The 25,872-nt window shown below is 37.2% G+C and overlaps 1 protein-coding gene across 11 annotated transcripts in view; it reads left to right on the top strand.

Moving 5' to 3' along the window:
• Positions 1-25,872, top strand: part of znf618 (zinc finger protein 618) — a 63,436-nt gene that overhangs the window by 7,602 nt on the left and 29,962 nt on the right. For 10 of the 11 annotated variants that reach the window (XM_012874525.3, XM_036140216.1, XM_012874529.3 and 7 more), the window contains 3 exons: positions 17,772-18,111; positions 21,478-21,555; positions 25,088-25,132. In XM_012874525.3, coding sequence (XP_012729979.2) covers positions 17,772-18,111; positions 21,478-21,555; positions 25,088-25,132 — 463 coding nt within the window. The remainder of the gene's footprint in view (positions 1-17,771; positions 18,112-21,477; positions 21,556-25,087; positions 25,133-25,872) is intronic. The other variant, XM_012874530.3, reaches the window with a different exon arrangement.

Here is a 25,872-nt window from a genome sequence, read left to right on the forward strand (position 1 = left end):
CATAATGCTGCCACCACCGTATTTAACCCTAACCATGGTAATGTGCAGTGTAAGTGTTCCACTACTAAGCATTTTGCGTACATGGTGGGGAGTTTACTTGTGGTTTCGTCTACCCAGGGAACCCTCCAACACATATTTTCTGTTTCCTAAACATGACTTCTGTGAAACTCTAGAGAGCAGCTCTCATGGCATTTTATTTTCTCCAACAATTCAACAATCTTGTGTTGTGCACATCTAACGGTTGTCTTGTTGAGAGATTCTCCCAGGTGAGCTGTGAAACTCTGCAGCTCCCCCAGAGCTGCTATAGGCCTCTTGGCTGATTCATGTTTAGTCCTCTCCTTTCCCTGCATGTCATTTTAGGTGTGTGTCCCTCTCTTTCCACTGTCATTTTACTGACTGAACGGTGACCCATGAGATGTTCTAAGCCTGGGACATTTATTTTAGAACTTAACCCTGTTTTAAACTTCTCCACAGCTTTAACTCTGATCTGTCTGGTGTCTTCCTGGGTTTTCTTGATGCTGTTTGTTCCCAGCTGTATTTATGTTAATAAAGTATACACAGGTTTAAAAATTTGGTGTCTTCTGAAGGCTGGTGGTTACACAAGATGTAATTCCGTAGTATCAAACTAAGGCTAATTAATACAAATACACATTTGACTTTTTCAAATTTCTATTTGTAAAAATATTGCGAAATCAAACTTTTCATCTTCACAATTTTGAACTCAGTCTATCACATATTGCAATAATCGGTAAGAGAAGAGACCTGAAGGCAATGTTCATCTGGTTTGGATTTTCTCTTGCCATCCTGCTGTAGGCCACATTATATAGGCTTCGTCAGACTGTAAGAAAACATAAACCAGATGGCAAATTTTGCATTTTGGCTTTAATTAGAAGAAAACGAGCCACAGCCAACATTTTATATGATAAATCAGAGCCTGTATTAAAAATGTTGCACGGGTGTGGGTGGGTGGGGGGTGTTTTTCTGACAGGAGCATGTCTTTACCACTGTTTTAATTTGATTTCAGATTAAAAAAAAGGAGAGATTAAAATCTTTCTCATTTTGACATGGAAATTTGTTTCAATGTTCCCCCACAGGTCAAATTCACCAAGATAAATAGAAAACCTTTTCAGTATTGATACATGAATGTCTCTCCTCAGTTTAAGGCTTTAAGTGCAGGAATTATATATATATATATATATATATATATATATATATATATATATATATATATATATATATATATATATATATATATATATATATATATATATATATATATAAATATATATTATTCCCATGCGCCTGCATGCTATGTAGCTGTGTGCCTTCAGGAGTTCTGGACATGTTTACTTCTCATCATGGAAAGAGGCTTGCCTCCACACTTCATTGCACTTAGACAAATACATGAAGGGCTTTTTAAAAGAAAACTAGATGCTTTGTTTTTTGCTTCTGTTTTTTTTTTTTTTTTTTACTGAAAAACATACTCGCAAATAATTGCAAACCTCAGTATTGGCCATGATAATTACAATTTTTGCAGCAGCCCTACACAAAGTTTGTCAGACATTGCTTTCTACATGCTTATTAGGCCTAAAGCATATTAAACACAAAGAGTGCTCTGGCTGCAGTGAAGGGTGGTGAAATATTTATGTAGCAACACGTGTGCACCATTTTACTGTTTCATGGGTTAAATAGAACAAGCTCCTAAATGCATCTTTGTGCTCTCCAACCTGTAAGCCATTCCTTACCTTAGAGTTACCAAGTTATGTGAAGAGCTTCAAGATGATTAATGACAAGAGTGACCAGAAGAAGAAAAAAATGGCAGTGCTGGTCAATCTGCTTTCAATTTAATTAGGAAGTTTCTTTGGTCTTTGGCTTTTTGTTCTTTAATGGACAATTTTTTTCCTCCTTTCTGAGCTTCTAACAGTAATTTAAATGAAACCATCTGAGAAGGAATGTGCCACTGGGGTAACTGGGACACGTTTTGTTAGAAAGATTAAAGAAGCAACATATTTTGCTTTGTTTTAATAATAGATTTAGACACATTGTATGTTTTTTTTTAATTAGTCCCGAGTCTTTGAGTGGTCGTAAGCAATAGTTATCTGGGATAACTTATGGTCCGTTGGACGTTGGCTGCGTTTTTTTTAGCTTTGTGTTTGTGCTTGACCTTAAATCATTCAAGCATTAAAAACATAACTAAAAGGATTACCCATTATTGTGTCTACTAATGCCAGAATAAAAAAGCTTTAAGGCTCTGTAGCTGTACCAATGAGGAACTTAGGATATTCAATTAAATTGAATGGCTGGACCAGTTGTTTTCAAAAGGCAGTTATTGGAAGGAAGGCAGTGGAACCGCAGAGATCCGGTAAAGGGAATAAAGGACTGTTCAGGGGCCCCCGAAATTTCTAAACAAAACAGGTTTCCATATCCAGGAAATAACTTTTGGAGTGATAGAGGATCTACTGAACCTTCTACAGAAGACTTTCAAAAGAGAATAAATCAACAATTTATGTAAGCTAAATGTAAAAGAGAGAAAAGGTTTGCTCTTTTTTTTACTTTAATCAGATTTCTTTTGCCACCTTGGGCCTTTTGTTCACTGTCATCACATATTGTTAGGAAACATGAACGTTTCTAGACATATTCATAGTTCCTCATTTAAATCCCTAAAGGTTCAAATGAGGAATGTGGTATTTTCCGTTTCTGTAGGTTTACTTTATTTTGCAGTCAGAGTCCATGTAAATCTGCTAATCATAAAACTTGTTCTGTGTGGGAATCCATTCGCTCATTTTGTTTTTGTTAATATGTGACATAGTGCAACAGCAAATTAACCCTTTGTAGCTGTACATGAGCAAAACCTCATGTCTCCATTGCTTGTCTTTTTATGTTTGGTTTACTAATGGTAGCAACTCTACTGATCATCATTTGCATCTTTTTGTGGTACTAAAATATATTTTCTAAAAAATTTGGTTTTGGGAGATGTAAGGTTTTCTATTCTCCAAATACTTCCCAATGATATCTCAGCATTTGTGGCCTCAGAATAATCAAACAATTGGGATTTTTTTCTCCACTTTAAATTTAGGAAGCGCTGTAAACAAGAACCAAGTTTAGCATATCTTGTTTTTTTTCTATACAAAATAAGGGATGAACTAACATTCTTTGATAATGGTGATTCTATATTTTTAGCCTAATACCATATTAAGACCCTTTTATGGGTTTTGGATTGACTGCTGTCTGAACAGTACGAAGCCCCTAAAGGGACGTTGAAGGGAAATAAAAAAGGAAGTAACCTCAGAATATCACTGTAATTAAGTTGGTAAGTTTACTGTCAGTATAGTTTATAATACTCTTAGCTTGGTTATTTATTTTTTTACATTAATTTAGCAACAGTATAGAAAGAGCAAAGCTTGTGAACTCACAGATGAACTTGGCACTGAAGGTGATATTTACCAAAAGGGGCTTTTTTCTGTTTGCTTTTTTTTCTGTGACTTAGATGATAAATAGCTCAACATGTCAGAATTGATACAGAAATTTCTCAAAAGATCCATTGACCTCTATATGATGATTGATATTACACTATGTGGAATTTTCTAAAGCTAATCCCAAATAAATGAAAAACAGCTAAATATGAAGTGTGTGCCTTGACAAAAACCGAAAGAACTCAAAAGTGGTACGGCATCTTAAGAAAGCACTTTTCCACATGACCGAGTGTGAGAATGTTGAACTAACATTTTAACGTTATATGTCACAGAGACGTCAAATTTGTCGCTGCTGTGGAAATTGTTAAAGTGCAGCTCATTTCGCAGCTGACCCAAAAGACTTCATAAAGGTCTTCCCACATATTTCAAATTGGATTAACATTTTTTGTACTGGTGAAATGCGTAAAAGGAACTTATTCTGCTTGTGTTTCTGTTTCCTTGTATTCAGTTGAAAATTAGTGTCTTAACCCACTTAAGCAGGGGGCAGTCTTACCAGATGTCCTCATTTTGCTGTTAAATCATCAAGTTGTTTCTATGCAAGATTCCATTATTAATCCAAAATGACAAATTATGTCTGTCACTGCTGAAGTATTAAAGGATTAAACATGTTATGTAATAGTCATTTAATGTGATCAAACTTTAGTTCATATTTTCAAAATCCGTTTTTCTGTATAAGAAAATGTAATTGAAAAAAAGTGTAATCAAATTTGTTTTGTGTTGTACAAGCAATTTCAATCATTTACAATATTGAAAAGATAATTTATTTAATTTACTAATTTCAAGGCAAGGCAAGTTTATTTATAAAGCACTTTTCAATAACAAGATGATTCACTGTGCTGTACATGGAAAAATAAAAGAAACATTAGAGACAAAGGGCAAACATTACAGAGGAAAGCACTTTGTAGTGGAATAATAGCTGTAGGTTAAGATATAAGACAAGTTGTACTACTAACGTTAACATTTAAAGGCAACGCTAAACAAATAGGTATTTAACCCGGATTTAAGGAAGCAAGACTATGGTTTAACCACACACAGGCTGATTTCCCACCTGAAGCTAATGAAAACAGATCAGTAGAATACAATGAATGCAGATATCTGGGTTTAATGAAAAGTGTGTGTTATTTTCAAAAGTTGAAAATATCAACTATTAAAAATGTGTTTCTTTAAAGGGACCTGGTCACATACTATGTGTATGTGACTAGTATGTGAACTTCTACACCAGGAGTTCAGTCTAGTTGCTCTAAAATACTTGTCCTCATACTTATCTGATAGGTCAACCTTCTTGGCTGCATCTACCTACAGATCTCTTTCTTGTCCTGTTCAGTGCGGTCTTCCACAGGGCTCTGTTCTGGGGCCATTGTTTTTGATTTATCTGCTCCCACTTGGCACCATCTTGTCCTCTTTTAAGGATATTTCCTATCATTGCTATACAGATGATATCCAGTTGTTTATTTCTTTCTTCTAAATAAAGGGTCAAAACTACCCAATTAACTAAAAGCCTGGATTTAATTAAAAATTGGATGTCTCATAATTTTCTTCAAAGGAAGAAAACACCAAAGTACTCATCTTTGTACAGCACTTGGAATTGCCTTGTTACTGAAAATGCTATATAAATAAACTTGCCTTGCCATGTACTGGAGAAAATAACTGTAGAGATTAAACAGATCCTTGGGCCTCTTGGCACCTTGGTTAAGTCTTCCATTAGAGATCTTGGGATAACTGTTGATTCAGGCTTAAGCTTGAAAATCATGTTAAATCTACTTCATTGTTGTTTCTACCATCTGCAAAACATTGCCAAACTAAGCCCTATTGTCTCTCGTCCTGAGATGGAAATTCTAATTCATGCTTTTGTTTCATGTCTGTATGATTGCAATGCACTTTACACATGCCTTACCAAAATGCCCATAGAAAGGTTGGAGTGTGTACAAAATGCTACAGCTAGGCTCGTGACAAGATCTTCTAAATTTTGTCATGTTACTCCTCTTCTTATGTAACTTCATTGGCTTTCGGTTTATTATAGAGAGCGTTTCAAAATCTTAGTTTTGACTTTAAGAGCTCTGCAAGGACAGACACCAATGTACATTGCTGAGCTATTAAATCCTTACACCTCCATTAGGGCTCTGAGTCCAGTTATCAAGAACTGCTGATTGTCCTCCATAAGGCCCGTCTACACTACACTTTTTTAACCGAGCCGAGACCAGTCCGAGCTCAGTAACCGAGATAACTCTCGTGTGTAAGTAAACTCAAAACTAAAGGAGATAGATCTTTTTCTTCTGTTGCTCCAAGACTCTGGAACTGCCTTCCTCTGAGATCAGCAGACTCAGTGGTTTCTTTTAAAGGCCAGCTAAAAAATATCTCTTTTTACATCTGCTTTTGTTAAATATTGTCTGTGTTTTTATCTTCTGTTGTAAAGCACTTTGTGAGAGGGGTGCAGTTTTACGTACTTACTTGCTCACTAACAAGACCGTATGACCGGAAGTACAAAAATTTGCGCATGCGCGCGCGTAAACAAGGAGAAGCAATGGAGCCGAGCGAGTCAGCAGCGCCCACCAGAGGTGTGGAAAGAAAGAGGTTAAGAAACCCTTACCTGGAGATCTGGTTTGTCTTCGATCATGCTGAGCTGTAACTTTCCTGTGAGGCATTTTTAGGACGGTCTGCTGACTCTTACAGTAGCTGCATCAATTGTCGCCATCTTGCTTTTTGATAGTTCCACGGCACTGCTGGTAGACAACAGTACCTGCTGAGCGCGCCTGGTGCAAAAGACTTTCAGGATGTCTATTGTTCTATTTGAGGTTGAATACATGTTTTTGTTTTTTTTATGGTCACAGTATGTGACTAGGCACCTTTTAAAGGTGATTGGTTAAGAAACTTAATATCATCATTTTGTATTTTAGTGATTTATTCATACACCAATTAAAGTTAATCCTCAAACGGTTCACTAACACACACCTAGTAACATGAACTCCTCACACTTGTATCTTAATTTCTGTGGTTCCAGTACACAAATCCAGTGTGTTAAATATTTAATAAACAAGTACACTGAATAAATAATCATATGTGATTGGTTATTGCTTTGGCCTGAGCAAAACAACTTCTCACTTTGTCAAAGAGTCATTAATGTAGAATTATAGTTTGTGCTTTCAAAAAATGTGCTTAAAAACATGGATTTAAAAAAATGCATGAATAAAGAAGGGACAGAGAGTTATGCAGGTTTTTGGCCTCATGTATGCATTTTCCACTGTGTGCCAAGAAAAAGCCCATCCATGCTTAAGATTAGAACATGTACTCACTTCTGGTTTGAGGACTTTTAATTGCTTCAATTATGTTGTACTTTTTTTTTTTTCAATGAGTATTTATGTTCATGTCAAGCTGTTTTGGCTTCTGTTCAAAATGGTTTGGCAGTTGGGTGACCAAGAGTTAATTCAATTTTCTAGAAACTGTGAATATCAAAACATACTCCTCAAGCTTGAGCTCCAGGTTTATTTTCTTTTTTCATCTCAGATTTTTATGTACTAGCTTGTGAAGGTAAATGCTGACAAAAGTATGAGATCTTAGTCTACCAATAATGAGTGGTGGGATTCTTAATTTTTCATCCTTTTAGGGTTATATTTTTAAATGTTTTTTTCATGAAGCATCATATTTTGTTCAGAGATTCTTGGCAAAGTCTCTGTAATATCTAGGCCAAGTGACCCTTCACAGAAGCTTAAATTTTGTTTTTAAGATGAGATTAATACATAAAAATCTACTTAAGTGCAACAATTTTGTACATATTTCACTTAACACTTTCTTACCTTTCTTTAAATCGTGTACAATTATGTTAGCCACACTTTGGCACACAAAGCAGTGTTTTTTTTTTTTTTTTTTTTTCATCTAATGCTCTTGGTTTAAATTCTCTATGGCTTCATGTCTGAGACCTATTGGCATTTGTTTGGATTATATAAAATTATAAAGGCTTTTTCTCATTGTGTAAACATAAATCAACTATTATACTTAATTAGTTTTAGAGCTAATTTGACCTCGTTCCCAATTCCTCAACCATGGTCCCCGAGCACAGTGAAAACCAAGTTAAACCAATCACAGTTGCTACTAGGATGTAACCACCTCTCTTGTGGTCAGACAGCCACCCTTGGATTGACTGCAAAAACTCTGGGGCAACTGTATGTCACAGTGTCAGCAATGTTACTGTTTTTCCTGGTCATAGTAGAGTTTAAAGCTGTTCCATAGTCAGAGACCCACAAGGTTAATAAAATAACTACACAGAATGAAAGCAGTAATTTGTTCTGTATCAAATTTTGGGACTTCCAGATCTAATTTTCCATTTTCCAAACACTGTTAGGGCTACGCCACATTGGCTCAGTTAAATAATGCCACCTTTACTTCAAGTTAAGATATAGATATAACATAAATGATTAATATAAAGTGAGGTTGGCACAAATTATACACCTGCAAGAAAATCAGTGTCAACTCTTTTTTTAGAAGGATGGGGGAAGCCAAATTCTGACAAAAAAAATGAATGAACATATCAGTTAATTCAATAACTCACACCATCCCATCATTAATGGCAAATGTTGATTATAGTTTATTAATACTTTAAGGTGGATATACAACGGGCGCGTAACGTAAGCTGCGTGGCTTACGGGCGTGTTTTAAAACCAGACGCTGCAAAGTACGCTCCACCGCTGTGTGTTTCTGCTCTGAAAAGAGCTATCGCCACATGGAAAGAGCACCAAATAGAAGCCGCGCCTTGGCCTTTATTTCTCCATTTGATAAACTGTTGCGAGAAGAAAGGCAGAGAGCTCAGCAAAAATGAGTGCATTCCATCAATCAGCGGCGTCAACAAGGTGTCTTCTACCACCTTGTGGCCGAACTCACAGTCGACTTTTGGAATACTTTCGGAAGTTAACTTTGACACCGGATGTTGTTTTCCAACTTATTCCCTGCCAAACCAGAGTGTGTACGTGTCTGAAATAAGTACTTTAATCTAATTTAGGCGTTGGGTAGCGTAGTGTAAATTTTTGTGCTGATTAAAATGAAAAGCTAACCTAAGCGTAGGACACGCGTATGCTGCTTTGCTGCACTTAAGGTTAAATATAAAAAATTATAACTTAACCTCACTTGATTAAACTGTATATTCATACTTCATCTTGATTTGTTGTCACGTCTTTTCAATGTCTTTCGTAATGAATGCTCCACCCCCCTTTTTTTGGTATTGAATGAGTGCGGTGTGAGAATACAGCTTTAATTCTCTGTCAAATAACTCATATCACTCATGCATTGACCTTTTCAGCAATTGTCTGCCGCTAACTCGCTTTTTCGGCAGCAACAGCATTGTTTCTTTTTGTTAATTATGGTTTAATACTCTCCATATGCCTTCGTGAAAGATTTCTAATTCCACTCGTGGGAAATGCGCACTTCCAGGCTTCTTATTTCCTGCTGTTGGTATGGTGAATAGTGTTATCTGCGTTCCATTGATGAGGGCTTCTTTTATCCTCGGTCTCACGCTTAACTCAGGGTTGCTGAGTTTAGTTACCTTATTGATATCACCTGTTCTAAAACCAAAAACGCTGAGAATGAAAGAGTGAGGTAAAACTACTCAGGGTAGATCGGCCATTCTTTCTGAAATGGGGCCCAGAAGGGTCACAGAAATGCCAAATGGAGAGGGTAAAGTAAAAAGAAAATGCATTTGCAACAGGGATTTGAAAATGCAAGATGGAAATGGAAAAAGGAGTTAATTTTTTTAATGTTTGGTAAGGAAAGGTTTTTATAATCAGATTTGTGAATTGTTTTTAAATTTGCATTTAGAACTTGGATTAGAAAATACATGTTCAAATTGCAGTATTTAATAATGGATTGAGTACAATTGACAATTCCTCTCTTTAATAATTCAATTCAAAATGTGCAATTATGAAACTCTTTTCAAATTAGATTTGTAATTGTATGATTTAAATGTTAAATTAGAAACGATAGTATTTCGTTTTCAGTGACTCTCTTGGTCCTCGATAGTGCAATACTTGCTATTTGAGAATGCCAGAGCACAAATTCTCATCTCATTCTAACTTCTTCATGTATTGATCTATAATGCCACACCTCACCAGGTAGGTATTCTCAAAATAATAACTGACAGAGACTGAGAGCTGTTTAGCTGTTATTTCCTGATAATTAGGTGGTGTCCCAACTTGGAAATTTTTAAATTACTTTTGTTAACTTTGTTAATAATTGGCTTTGGCACGTATTAATAGTTATTCATAGCCAAGTAAAACTTGCTGTTGTGTTCAACAGACTCAAAATAATCCACAACCCTTTTTGTGAATGCTCCCAGTGAGAAACTAATCAAATTTTATTTTCATTTTGTCATTTCATCAGTTTGCCTTTTTAAGAGAGGAAAAAGAGGATAATTAGCATAAAGCGATTATCGCACTGCTCTCTGTTTTACAGTAATGCTTTCAATGTGCCGCATATTTTAAAGCCCACATTTGACATTACCTTGCTTTAAAACATTTAATTTATATCTTTTGTTTTAATCGTACAGATTGCAAAATTATTCACATTTTGTCATGTCACAAAAACTAAAATGGATCAGGATTCTACGTGATTGACCAATACAAGAGAGTGCATAATTAGGAGATACAAGGAAAAGGCTACATTATCAAGAATCTTTGACATTATGTTGCCATAATGACAATTTGGTGAGACACCGGCTCACAATGTATAGATTCACACAAACAGAAAAGAAGACGTAACGTTCAAATAGTTGAATGCACCTTCAACACTTAGATAAAAACGTGCACATAGTTTTTAGCAATTAATGAGATTTAAATGTTTGAGTCAAAAACACAGAAGTCACTTTACAGACCATGTAAATTACTGCAATTTCATGAATGTATTAGACAACCATTCCCAGGAAAGTTAAGTGTGCAAATGGTCATTAGCAAAAATTATAATCTTTATGTTAAAGAACTGTGCAATTTGTATGATGTCCAAGCAAACACTTCCTGAGACACTTATAGTGTGCAAATAGACTTTAGCTTGTGAGAGACATTGTGAATTATTCTCAATCAGATAAAGAACCTGTGGAATCAGTAGCATGTTTGTAGACATGTAACAGACTATGACCTGGGCTGGTAGTTTATTTGATACTCAGCTGGGGACCATGGACCTCACAGCTTTGGGGGGGAGAAGCTGTTTTAAAATATTAGTTTCTGATTTAATGTTCCTGAAATGTTTATCTGATGGAAGTGGGACAAACAGTTCATTGCCTGGGTGGATAGAATCAGTGGCTATATGTCTGGCCCTTTTCTGAATTTATGCAGCATATATTATGTCTAGATCTTGTAGATGGCATCCCACAATACCCTATCCTGACCTTACTACCTAAATAGAATGCGCTTAGGAGGATGAACTTCCATGTCCTTTAAAAACAGCAGTGCACCAACTGCAGGTTGCTCATGTGCGAGCCACCAGAATTGACAGACACCTGAATAGGTGTCGAAACGTTTTCAGAAAGAAATGAAGTCCGGTTGCCTCCAAATTAAGCCGTTTGCTGTTGCAATGACCAGGATAGCTGAACATTTGCACAGGCACTACCTAAATCCTTTGTCTCCTGTGCAGTGCAGATCCCATACCACACTGATGAGACTCTGTAAAAGTGTATTAGCAGTCTGTGTCAGTTTACTGAGAAGAATAGCCATTGTTGGGCCTTCTTCACCAGGTATGAGGTGTTCACAGTCCAGGAGAGTTCAGAGGAAGTGTTAATGCCCAAAATCCTTTTGCTGTCTGTATGCTCCACCACCTTTCCAAGTATACAGAGAGGAGCATGTTCAGTCTTCATGGACCCCCTTTTCCACAGTGACCTCCTTTGTCTTGCTGGTGTTGAGGATATAGTTATTCCTGGAGCACCACTGTGTCAGATTGTTTAACTCCTTTCATCTCATCATCTTTGGATATGAGACCCACCACGGTGGTGTCGTCCACAAACTTTACAATTATGTTTGTACGGTGGATAGCAGAGCAGTCTTAAGTGAAGAGGGCAAGGCTGAGGACACAACCCTGTGGTGTTCCAGTGTTGAGGATCAGTGAACTGAAGTCACTGGTCCAGGAGTGGAGCGGTGCAGATAATCACAGGTTGAGGAGCTTCAGGGCCAACATGTCCAGAAGCTTAGTGTTGATGGATGAGCTTAAGTCTACAATTAGTATTCTAACACATGTGTGGGGATGCTGCAGATGAGTCCGAGCCGAGTGAAGTTTCACAGAGACAGCATCCTCTGTAGAACAATTCTCCCTGTTGGGAAACTGTAGACTGTCCAGGCCAGCAGGGATGGCGTCGCTGATGAAGTTGAAGAGGGTCCTCTTGAAGCACTTAATGATTACAGGGGTCAGAGCAACAGGACGGTAATCATTGAGGCAGGTGATTGTTGTTTTTTCCAGCATGGGTACAATGAAGGAGGATTGCAGACAGGGACCATGAATAGCTGCAGCAAGAGGTTAAATATGTCCAGAAAAAATCTGCAAGTTGGTCAGCACATGATTTTTAGCGTCCAACCTGACACCATGCTTCGTTTGCAGCCTTGTTATTTATCTTCCTTAAAGGTGCATAGACACACTATATGCCTACACAAAAAAAACCAAACACTAGTTGATCATGATAGAATAAGGCTATATACACCAAGCGTCTGTCCTGATAGTGTTTTGATAGTCCTTTTTGCATCTAGAGTTCCCACAAATGTGGCACCATCTGCCGGCAGGACCGTGAAATTACCAGAAAGCCAGATGATGGTCATTGGTGCAGCTAGGAGCCCGACACGCTGTGTATTGCGTTACAGCTGCTCAGTGATGTGTTACTGCCAGCGCTAGTCAGCGGTATAACAGAAGGCTACAAACAGTAGAAAATGATTCATACCACACAGCGCAATGCATGAAGTGATCTACATTTGGATCTGTTCTGATCGCTCCTTCTCTTCAGCCTTGTCTTTTTGATGCCATTGCTGTAACGGGCCGAAAGGTTTTCTAAACACTCCAATGCTGCCTCCATTCTTTGTCAAAAGCAAATAAAAAGTCGCTAAAAAAAACATCTTATCACATTACATATCCCCCATTTCTGTAAAAAACAAAAGGAATGCCTATTCTCATGGATTAGTAGTATTATCACAGCAATCTGGAGTGCAGAAAAATATAGTGTGTAATTTGTGGGGGAATTTTTGCTTTGAAAATGACTGACATGGCTGATTGGCACAAGATTAACAACAGACAATCACCATAATTATTGCAAATAGCCTGTCGTCCCTAAGTAAAACTAATCCCATTAGAATAGGTCTTAAAAGCATTGCTAACACTAGCAGCACCATTAGCAAGGACATGTACTCATGGATCCATCGGCTTTATTGCCGTACTAACTTTGAAAAGTCATATGACATGCCTATGTACCTTAAGGGTGAGGTCACCTGGTCCAGCTGCAGGATGAGGGGCGGTGCTGCATAACCTGTGATGGTCCTGAACCCTATCCGCTTGTTACATGGGTTGTTGCTGTTGAAGTGTTCCTCAATGCATTGCTTGTACCTGTACATTGCCTTCTGGATGCCCTTTTTTAGCTCACTCCTAGCGCTCCTAGCCCTGCTGTAGGCCACTCTGTCGCCTGATTTACATGCTGCATCCTGGGCCTTTAGCAGGGACCGTACTGTGCCATCTACCCATGGTTTCTGGTTAGGAAACGTCATACTTGTCTTTATGGCTAGGGCAGCATCAGTGCAGAAGTGAATATAGGACAGCACAGATGATGTGTATTCCTCCAGGTCAGCGCCCTCTTTAAACATCCTCCAGTCTGTGTTTTCAAAACAGTCCTGGAAGGCTGAGTAGGCCTCTTGAGTCCAAACCTGAATGGTTCTCACTACGGGTATGGTTCTGCAGATCAGAGTTTTGTAGGCGGGGGATCAGGTCTACAGAAATGTGATCTAAAAATCCAAAGTTGGATACTTCTACAGTATTGTATGCTTCTGCTGTGTTGCAATAGACCTGGTCTAATATACTGTTGTCTCTGGTCAGCAAATTGATGAATATACGGAATTTAGGGAGCACAGCTTTTAATTCAACATGATTTAAGTCTCCAGCTATGATCATGACTGCTTCTGGATAAGTTTTAATTTGACTGCTGATGAAACAATAGAGTTCCTGCAGGGCAAACTTGGCGTTAGCTCTTGGCTGTATGTAGGCCGCAGTAATAATCCCATAGCTGAGCTTTCTGACCAATTTAAATAGTCAGCACTTTACTGCCCGATATTCTAGATTGGGGGAGCAGAAGGTTCAGATTTTTCTGTAACTGAGTTTTGAATATACATTGCAAAACCTCAGATCTTTGCTTTTCCATGCAACTTCTGTCCTGTCGGTTCCAAAGCTGCGGGGGAACTTGCATCCCCCGTGGCTTTGGAGAGGTTATTGTCCAGCCACGTCTCGGTGAAGATCAAACAGCTGTCCATCCTAGGTGAGGAAATCCTCAGTTGGATCTCGTCTATTATTTTGGCGAGTGATCTAATTGTTGGTCGGGAAGAGACTGTGCAGAGCTGGTCAGTGTGCATAGCCTTCAGCTTAGTGCCCAGTCCGCCTTGACTGCCTCACCTGTTTTTTCCTGTGGGTATGCCTGTGTTTAGGCATTAGAAGCAGGTTGATCTCAGCCTCTATTGTCCGTTGCAGTTTGGGTGGAATAGTAGAAAAGTTTGATTTTGGTGGTTTGTAGGATCCGTAAACTCTGGGTTTTTTCCCAAGTTTGGGCAGCTCAACCCTTTCATACTGGATTAGTGCATGGAGGGAGTAAAAACACAAACAAAAACCCAAAGACAAACATAATGAGCCTAGGGCCCTTGCGAAACCCTGCGCTGCCATTTTGTATATTTTTAAATATGTAGTAGGCCGCTATAACCGTAAATAAAATCCAGTGTAACCAATTAAGAACTCACCTAATTTAGTGGATACAGCTATTCTATAAAGGCCTCATAAGGTGTGTTTGAAAACATTGGTGAGCAAACATCATGAAGGCTAAGGAACACAGGAGAGAGTTTAAGGATAAAATGTTGGAGAAGTAAAGTACGGAGAGGTTACAAATCAACATCCCAAGCTTTTGAACAACTCATGCAGTGTTGTTCAGTCCATCATCTGAAGAGCACAACTAACAGGACAGGCAAGGAGAACATAAAACAATTAGCCAAGAAGTGCATGGTAACTTTGGAGTAGCTACAGAGATTCACAGCTCAAATGGGAGAATCCAATAACAAGACAACTGTTGATTCTGCACTCCACAAGTCTGGCTTTTGCAGAATATTAGCAAGATAGTTGAATTGGTGAAAGAAAGCTATAAGGATTCCCCACTGGAGTTTTGCTCATGCCATTTTGGCGATACAGCAAACATGTGAAAGAAGGAGCTCTGGTCAGATGAGTCTAATATTTAGGCATGCAATGTAATATGCTGTGTGCGAATTAGAACACTGAAGACACAGCATACCGACCTGAGACATACTTGTGGTGGCATCATGCTGTGGGAATGTTTTATACAGTTGGATGGATGAAGCAAAATACAGGGCAAACAAAATTAAACCCATGTGGCATTTTCAAGGGGCAATACATTAGACAGTTTACAGTTCTCAAAAAATCCTTCTTGAAAAATCAAACAAATCTATGTTAAGTTGGATGGTTTAGGTAGGAATCTGACAAAATCACAGCCCTTAGAAATGTTAAGTGTAACACTGTTTAATATTACCACCTCCCTTTTTTTCGACTGCACATGCAGATCCACTGTTTTAACTGCAAACCAGCAACGTTTGGTTTTGATCTTACCCATTTTAGGTCTTGTGTCATCCAGAGAAAGGTGCGTTTGGGGTTTGAAATGACTTGTTGCCGTATTGGTGTACTATTATTAGAAGACAGATTTTCCTTCCTTCCATAACATCATTCATTTTGGCATACTTCTGTTTTGCTTGGTTGCATTTGAGCTCATTCCTTTAACAAGACCTTTTATAGCCACGTGGTGAGCTGTGTAATTTAGATATTTCCCAAATTGCAGTGATTTGGGCACCACAAGGCTGTGGGATTTAAGCCATTAAACATGACTTAACAGCAAAGCAACACCCCCACAGCAAATATTACTTTTAGTGTCATGTATGTGATATATATATATATATATATATATATATATATATATATATATATATATATATATATATATATATATATATATATATATATATATATATATATATATATATATATATATATATATATATATATAATATCAATCATCTGACTCTCGGCTATATTTACATAGATGACTCATTGGACTTGAGGTAGTGGACACAATCCAAGCTACAGTGTGACTGTAGCAAGTTTGCTGTTAGTATGTTAGCATAACAATGGCTAAATCCTAAGACAAACAAAGAAAAAGATTTTTTTCAACTAGTGATGGGATTTTTCTTTCATATTAAATATTATTTGTGAGAAATGCACTTCATAAATGTTAAGACACAGCTGTTCATTGCACAACTTTGACATCAACAATACCAGTTCCCCTTTCTTGTTTTTGATTGGTTAATTGTAGGGCTGTCACGATTCATCAAATGATTCGAGGACCTCTGTTCACAAAACTGATTGAGGCAAAATGAAGTTTCGTTAAATTATTTTTATGTATTATGCGCCTGGTGTTCGGGTCGGGTGGCTAACCACTATTCATAGCCAACCCTCCTGATACAGAGTTGCCAAGTGTGGCTGTCAGCTACGGAGGGAGACAGCGAGGGGCAAAAAGCAGAGCAGAGAAAGAGACCTAAAGATTTAAAGGTGTAGGGTCACTTTAAACTTAACAGAATAGAAAACTAATGAGCCGCCTGGTATTGGCTGAACTCCTAGCTGCCGAAGCTTAGCTCTGAGCGGTGCGCTGCGCTTCTGCTCAGCCGCCCATTCCTCTCGCTGGGACTGTTTGGATAAGTTAACGTGTCAACCATGCAGCCAATCACGTGAGGATACAGAATCATACCATTATGGAAAAACAGAGAGGTGTGCAGGTGGGTGCCGCCATGACTGGACGGTGGATTTGTCAGGTTGTCCAGTAAAATAACCATAAAGGACACGCAGAAACAAAGCATCTGGCTGCAGTTTAAAGTTATTGGGAACAAGAGCAGGTTTCACTACTAACCTGTGAAGACATCCACTGTCAATTTAGAGTATAGTTTGGTTTTTAGGTTCTGTTCTGTGGATTTCTTTTTTGTGCAACCAAAAACGTTTGACTAAAACATTACATTGTTCTGTAAATAGACTTTTTTTTCTTCTTTTTTGAACTTGTACATTTTATTTTTATCTGCATATGCATTTGAACAGATTTTGCTTTTTGATGTAAAAAACAAAACAAAAACAGAATGTAATATGCAAGTGAAACTTTAAGCACTTTTTGACCATCTTCTCACCACAAAAATGGAACTAGAAATAAGTACAATTTTCTTAAAATAAGTGTATTTGTTGTTGATTTGAACAGGTAAATAAGATGATTTGCCAATGGAATAAGAGTTTTGCTCTTAAAATAGGAACAGTTCATCTCCATCTTATTTCAAGTGCAGCATATCTAATTATCTTATTTTAGGGGTCAAAAAACTCATTCCATTGCCAGATAATCTTATTTACCTGCCCAAATCAAGGATAAATACACTAACTTTAAGAACATTTTACTTATGTTTAGATCCGTTTTTGCAGTGTAGCACTGTATTGATGTTAGGTCAACCAAAAAGGACTGAGCTTTTAACTTAATGATGTTAGAACTTTTTTTAGCTGGAGATGTAGCTTTATTATTCAATAAAGGAATTAAATTGCTTGCTTGTTTGCATTTTTTTTCATGTTTTTCTATTACTCATAGAACAATCTTAAGTAATTAAGTGAAAAATCTGCTCAATGTGCCAACTTTTTTTTTATCCAGTTACTCGATTAATTGTCAGAATAATGGTGGAATACTTGATTGCTAAAATAGCCATTTGTGACAGCCCTAGTTAGTTGGAGGTTCTTGTCCAGCATTAATTAGATATTTTTTATCCTGAACCAGAATCCAGTGTTTTCATACCAAGCACTTATCGTTCATAGAGTGGACTAATTTTAAACAATGAAAAAATGGGTCTTATGTTAAGCGTTTGTTAAAAGCAAGTTGATGCATATTTTTGGTGACTTCTTAGATGCTTTACACAAGTCCGTACACCATTGTGCAATGCAAGAATTGAACACAGATTTGAGCTACACATTGGGAATGTATTTTCACACAGAGTACTGTTTTTATTCCTTATACAGAATCACAGGCTCAGCGGAGGTGGAGTCATGAGCGCACAGGAGGCACCTAATCCTGAGACGGAGCAGGCTGACAGTGGGAACGGGAATGGGAATGGGAATGCAGCCACAGACGCCTGTAAACCCACGAGTAGTACTCCACCGGTGGTCACCGTAAAGAAAGAGCCTGGGATCTCAGAGAAGAGCAATGGAAAAGTTGGAGAAGCCAACCCCGCTGAGATCTGTGTCGTTATTGGAGGGAAAGATGGAGGATCAAGTGATAGTGGAACCCGTAGAGCTCAAACCGAGGGTATGTTTGCCCTTGGTACTCCTCCTCCAACGAAGAGCACTGACTCATGCATAGGTGTGTGATTATACTGATCTATCCCTGCATGTGCTTGAAGCTTTTGGAAAGTCACATTTCTTTTTACGTGCCAAATCTAGTACTAGTTTTTCTCAAACAATATAAAGCAAAGATCTGTCAGCAATATTCCACTGATTGTTCTCGTACTTTTTATTAAAAAGATGGACTCTTTAAATTAAAAAAAAATCAGTTTTGAATTAAGTCATGTCAACATGTTAATATGGCAGCTAAATATTAAAGCTGGTTATCTTAAAATTAGCTTGAAAAACAGGGAAATAAGTGATGAGAAAATGCATGTTTTCCAGCAGTTTCTTTCAGTGGTGCAAATCATTTCACTTTCTTTCACGTTTGCTAAGTTTAAATTATGTCAATGACATTTTTTTGTAATATTAAGAGAACATTCAGAACATTTAAAAATCATGTTAGTATCATGTATGTATGTAAGTGCGACTCTATGTAAGGCTGGTTGATTATGTAAATTTGGTTAAAGCTTGCAGTCTAGCACAACAGCATTTACATAAATCATTATTCTGGGTAAACTAGAGCAAATAAAAAATTAATTGGAATCAGCAGCTTTTAAAAACCAGCCTGCGCCGGTTCTTTCTGGCTAGAATTAATAATGAACAGGAATTTCATTACAGATGGTGACACAAACAACAGTTTGTCCAAAATTTTAAGTACTTCCAAATTCCAGTGCAACATTTTGCAGTATCATACACTATACACATGCACTGGACTGGCAAAAGTATTCGCTTGCCCTTCCTCTGACTTCAGGTGTTACTTTATACTTCTGTGACCAAAAGTGTATAAAATCCACCGCTTAGGCTCACTGACTGCTTCTTCAACAATTGTGAAAGAACGGGTCACTCCGAGGAGCTCAGTGAAGTCCAGTGTGGTACCATGACAGGAAGCCACCTGTACAATAGAGCAAAACCAGTCTTGAAATTTCCTTCATACTAACTATTTGTTGTGGTATAATAAAAGGGGAAGCGATTAGGAACGACATTGGCTGAGCCGCGAAATTGTAGGCCATGTAAAATCACAGAGCAGTCGGCAGATGCTGAGTTGTGATGTTAGCACCGGGGGGGGGCGGCAAGTTTTTGCCGAGTCAATTGCCGCAGACCTCCATAGTTTGTGTGGTCTTCAAGATTAGCTCATGAGTTTCATATAGAGGGGATTTTGGTGTTGGCCTGTTTTTCAGAAGTGAAATTATTAAAATTTTTAGTAATGTCATTTACTCCAAGCACTTTGAGCTGCAAATTAGGGTCAAGTGCTTTGCCCAAGGTTACATAAGCATGTGTCAGGGGAAAAAGACGGAATTGAACCCAGAGCTTGGGGATTGCAAGATGACAGCTCTTCCGACTGAGCCATCCCCGGCTGAGCCCAGTTTAACCCCCTAGTTTCAGTGAAAGGAACTCATAATACATCAGCAACCCTTGACATTGGTGGGAACAGTTTAGGGATGGGGCCTTCCTGTTAAAACTGCCAGGAATGCCCACAACAGATGCCTGTACAAACTGATGACAATTATTTTGCCATGTTGATAAAACTCCCCCAATATACATTTTAGAAATTTAAAAAGTAAAACATCTAAAGATAAACCCCAGAACGTAAGTCAGTGACAAGTGCTGTCATCATAGGCTGCAATGTATATTGAAATATTGGAAATGTCATATGCCCTTTATTGAATAAAGTTCTATCGCCATATGTATATACTGATATTGATTTATGGTCCACCCTTACCAAAAAAATGACAGTATTTCAAAGTCCAACATGGTCCACCAAAGAGAGAGGTTGAAAACATAAAATAAAGCTTTGCAGTTGTACATTTAACCTTTGTGTCACGATCTCCCGGTGTTTGGGTTTTGGTTTTCTTTGGTGTTTATCTTTTCAGTAATTTTTCTCTGTTTATTTATGCTTGTCATGTGCATGTGGTTTAGTTTCTGCTTAGTTTTTTTTAGTTTCTTTCTGTATTCTGTTCCCTGCGTATACCCATAGGGTGGTGGTATTTGTGCTTTTCTATTAGTTTCCTTGTGTCTATGTTCGGCTCCTCCCTGCTTACCTTCTCCCGCCATGTTGTCTCCTGATTAGCGTTCTGGCTTTCAGTGTCATTCTCCAACACCTTCCTCACCATATGAGTTCTCTGTTTGTCATTGGCTCTGGGAAACCTTTTCTACTTAACCAGTTTTAGGAACGGGACCCTGAAAAAGTAAAATATGAAACGACAAAACATGAAAGTAGTAAAATGTCTGTATTATCTGCATCGTCATTGTTGCAATATATCCTGTTGCTACATATTTGCACTATTCATATGGTCTGCACATATAAAATGGCATATGCCAAATACCTATATTTATAATGTTTCTCTTTTGTCTTGTTTTTTTACTCTGAGACTTTCAACGACATTACGCTCAAATGTATATTGTGAATGTGCAGTTGAATGACAATAAAGTCTGTCTAAAAAATACAACAACTCCCAATTTAAGTCTTAACAGTTAACAGCCTAATTGGATAGCTAGCATTTAGCTATAGATAATGGTTCCCTTTTAAATAGTTTCCCGTAGAATATGTGTTTCTACTGACGATTTAAAAAGAAAAATCTCACTGATACTGAAAGTAGCTACCTTTCTGTCTTCTTTCCACAGTAAGTTCCACTAGCTTTATCAAAAAGTGTTGTTGTTGGTAACACCTGTTAGCACTAAGGTATAGCATTTGAACTGATCAGGGGAAAATGCTAATTTTTTTTCCCAGTTTCAACCAGCTGATTACCCAACAAGTCCAATCAAGCAGAAAATGGTCTGATTGCGTTGATTTCTTGGTGCATCTTCCTTTACACTGCAAAAATGGATCTAAAAATAAGTAAAATGTTCTTAAAGTTAGTATATTTGTCCTTGATTTGAGCAGGTAAATAAGATTATCTGCCAATGGAATGAGTATTTTAACCCCTAAAATAAAATAAGATAATTAGACATACTGCACTTGAAATAAGATGATGGAGATGAGTTGTTCCTATTTTAAGTGCAAAAATCTTATTCCATTGGCAAATCATCTTATTTACCTGCTCAAATCAAGGACAAATACACTCATTTTAAGAACATTTAACTTAGTTTTAGTTCAGTTTTTGCAGTGTAGCACAGGAACTATTTCAGTGGTCTCAGATTTTGCTGAGTACATTAAACAACATTTCTATTATTCCTAATCTCTTGCAAAAGAACGGGTCTCAAATAAATATTGAAATTGGTCTAAATATTGAAATTGTGCTGATTGTGATATCATCAACTATGACAGCATGAATAACTATGATTTACTTCAAAAAGGTAATCCCACTAGATCCTTATGGTAGTATTTTCCCCCACTATTTTCTAGGTTCGTATGTATGTGCAGTTTGTGGAAAGAAGTACAAGTATTACAACTGCTTTCAGACACACGTCAGAGCACACAGAGGTAAGATAATGGATTTTTTTTTTATAACCCTCTTTCCTAAGAGTGTAGTACTGCAAAAATGTAAATGAAATACTGCAATTAGGGGTGCACAATGTGTTGAAAGGGAAACGTCATTGCAATGTCAGTGTGCGTAAGCGACTGCTGGGAGGCTATACTTGGAGGGTTGTTACATACATTCATGGTCCTCACGTAACCACTGTATTTTTCCAGTTGTGTTGACGATTGTATGTTCGTCTAGGAGGAGTGAATGCTGCAAGTCAATAACCTGATGCAATCTGCTGCGTTTCCTTAGCTGAAAAACGTTTAAACCAGTTTGAATAATAAACTAAACTTGACTGTATTGTTTAATAACAAGGATCAATTTGTAACATATGTAATTAACTTAAATTCTGTCTGTATGATTGGATTCAATAGATTTTTTTGTTCTTCTTCTGTTAAGTGTCCTGAGACATTTTGTTGTGAATTGGCGCTAGATGAGTGAACTGAATTAGCCACATGGTGTTTAAATGATAGTGGGTGAAGCGCTCAAGCTTCTGGAGAGTCGTGGATGCATCTTGATGGCAGAGAAGAAAGGAGGCCCCTATGAAATCTGTTTATTATTTTACAAATTCTGTTTCTTCTTCCGATTTCCACTTATTCTATTTTTATTATTTCAGCAATGCACTTTTTTCATTCTAAACATATTTATTAACCCAAAAAGTGGGTAATTATGGGATCAATGAAACACAAATTCCCAATTCATTAGCCAAACAATCCCAAGTTAACTGTTATTCAATTTTTGGATCAGCAGAGCATTGTGTTTTTGCAAGGTATTTAAAAATATTTCCTATTTCCTATATTTTCCACATTTTGCATAAAATGTTTTGAAGTGCTTTAGAACACCGCATTTTGTTAACCTTGTGCACACTGTCATTATGAAAGGGACTTTTGTCTATTTTTATTACTTCCATCTGTCAAACATCTCCATTGAAGTGTAGGTCTGGAAGTCATTTTGTGTTTAGCTTCATTTTTTCCAAAATAAATATCTGATTTGGCACAAATGGCAACACAACCTGTAATAAACTTTGCAAAACTGAATTTTGTGAGATTCCCTGTTTCGTAAAGTTCCCTTTTATTTGGTCAATTCTACATTGGCGAAAACGAGGACAGAATTGAAATCATAGGGTCCAAAGAAAGAAAAGTGAGAGAAATAGGTTACCAACCAATGAGGCCAACTCAATATGAAATAGTGACATCATAATGAAAATTGTTCTGTATATTGTGTGGCACTAAATGTAATATTCAAAATATTTTGATGTATAAACCCTGATAAAAATATTAAATCAGTATTCCTGGAGGATGTTCAGTTTAAAAAAACTAAAACATCTCATATAGGCCATTCAATTAATATTAAACTAATATTTCTTTATAAACCGGCCTATAACAGCACTTTGTTGTTGTTAATGGCGCAGGAGAGGAAAACATATTAATAATTCAGTGTTGGAGAAATATGAACCAATAAACTTTTATATCTTTTTTTAATTCCCCTAAAGAAAAAAACTCACTCCACTTGAATTTACCTAAAATTTTTGAGCTTTTGTCCATGTTTGATTCCTCACAATGCAGTTCATTTGAGGTAGTAATAATAATAAAAGCCACAAAACGGTGACAAACGATTCTTGCAAGGCCCTTTCTCCCCTGACACGCCCGATTCTGGCCGTCATCCACAACAGGGCGCTTCTGGTAATTCTAAAGTGGAGCAAGACCGGTTCTGTTTTTAAATATAAACACTTACGTTTTTAGCTGAATAGCTCCCATTCAGCCGGACTGCCTGGCGGAGCAGAGTCATTTTGTCAACCAAAACTCACTCATGTGCTCAGAAGGCAAGGATGTGATGACAGAAAAGCGGGCGGCATTACACAAAAAATGGTCACATGATAGAAAAAGACATGATGCCAAAAGTACTGTTGATGGTGAGGGAATTCTTGGGGATTATTGGTGTTTCATATATTTTATTGTTTAAACTTTTTTTCTATTTACAAACCTAATAGAATCCTGTTTTGTTGTATTATATAAATATGTCCAAGTTTAATAATATGTGAGAAAACCCCAATTTTTGTTTATTCCGTCAATATTTGATACAGGTGGCACAATAAACTTGAAATATATTGATGTGCCTCTTGTAAAATGATGCCTATTGTAAAGAAAATGAATCCTGATGCAAGACAAAACTAAGGTTTTTTTAAGATAATCACTGCTTATAAATTAATCGTTAGTGGATCAATCAACTTTAAATCAACTCATTAATCGATAACTTGTATCCCTACTCAGAATTCTTTTGGACATATACTTACTAATCCAAAACAACATTTGCAGGAACATGACTTATCAGTTATGTTCTCACATCCTTGTTTGGCCTTTGAAAGATCGGCTTCTGTCTTGTGATATGTCTTTTATTTTAAAATTAAATTGGATTTGTTACAAAAATACCTTGCTGAACATCCTCCAAGAATAGTTATTTAATTTCTTTATTTGATCTGTGTCTGTGCTTGTAAAAAAAAAAAAAAAACTGAGCTTGGGCATATTTCCATCCAAGATTGTACCTCCTCTATTTTTGTGACTACACTGTGCATTTGTGAGCTTTTGAAGTCAATTGTGATAGTTTTGTAAACGTTTCTCCATTCTTGGTTGACAGCGGATTTCAGCTCTTCAGCATGTTGTGCTCTCCTTTGTAATGTCTTTTGTTTCATGATGATTTCAATAGATGATGGGTCTGGTGTGCTGAGGTGTCAGTATAGGTCCCTAGACTATTATGAAACAATGCAATATAATACAATTCCCAGGGTTAGAATACCATCATAAGAAGTTATTATGAGTTGCGGAAACCCCAACCAAAACCTATGTTTAAGATAAAGCAGGCCATTTCTCACTTTGTGGATCCATTTAACTCAAAATAACACTTTATCCAGAGGACAAAAAGCTGCAACTGTGCTTTGTCTAAAATGAGTTGCATGCATGTTCTGGCATGTGGAGCCTTCTTTTTTGTTAAAATACAAAGGAGTAACAAATGGGGGGTGGGTCTGGCCAGTCAGTCGACTTCTATATTTTCACATAGCGAGACGTTGTTTGTTGCTGTAGGTGACGTTTAAGTGACCGTTTTAATGGTGCCTTAAACAGGAGCAAACAACAGAAAAGTATGTGGAAGTATGTTTGAGCTCATTTCTTACATAGATATATTTTCACAGACTAGAGAATGCAGTAAATTACACAACCTGGCTGTCCTTTGTATGCTGTCTTTGTTGTTGTTGTTGTTATTGTTGTCAAGCCTCTGATTCCAAATTGCCAACATGCTATTTAAAAGCACACTCTCAGATCACAATGTGCTGTTTCTGTTTGGTCAGTGCACGAAATGGCAAAATAAGTCATTTTTTTTTGTCCATATGTTTTATTGTCGTCAAAATAATTTGATGCAATTAGAGTTGAATCTTTTAGCACATGTTGGCAATACTATTTTCAAGCAAGTCCAAATCTTTTTTTTTTTTTTTCATTATAGAATCAGAGAGCATGGTTGGAGATGGTCTGCCTCAGACACCCAATAGTAAGTACACCTTTGCCAATTATCCATTAAACAAACTTTATTTGCATGACAACAGATTTGGTGCACTTACAAAAAAAAAAGAAAAAAAAGATATACGAGTGTAGGCAAATTGCAAACATAATGGGAAGATTGTGGAAACAGTATGCAAGTAATCACACTAATCTTTTACAATATGTATAATAACAATGTAATACTTTGAAAAGTTTAAGTCTAAGATGCTGAGCACCAGCCCTAAAAAGACCCATTTTTACCAGGCCCCTTAACGTCATATTCTAAGTTTGATTAGGACTAAAAATATTTGTGCCTCAGAGTAGTGCTCAAGTTATTTATACATCTACCTACGCACGCTCACTGCGCTTGTTACGTGAATATCTGCCACCTAGAGACACCAGTATAGACGATCCATATTGAAGGAAAAGAGGTGAAAGAAAGGAGCAGTTTAATGGAGGTCGAATGAGAACTTTTTGATGTTGTGTGAGGAATACAAGCTGAAAACCACCAAACTGTTTGCGACTGTTTAATATTTAGGCCACTGAAACTAGATGGAGGAAAAAACGATATTAGATTAAATTCTTAGGAGGTTAGAACATGCAGTGAAGCACTTTTGGTTGTGCCTCTCCTTTATGCTTTAAACTTGAGCATGTGTTACATTCCTATTACATGGATATTTGTTAGTCTGTGAGCAGCCATCCAAGGAAACGAGGTGAAGATGATTGATGACACATTTATAAATCAAGAAA

This window comes from Fundulus heteroclitus, chromosome 8 (genome assembly GCF_011125445.2).
Source record: "Fundulus heteroclitus isolate FHET01 chromosome 8, MU-UCD_Fhet_4.1, whole genome shotgun sequence".
In the NCBI taxonomy this organism is placed as follows: Eukaryota; Metazoa; Chordata; class Actinopteri; order Cyprinodontiformes; family Fundulidae; genus Fundulus; species Fundulus heteroclitus.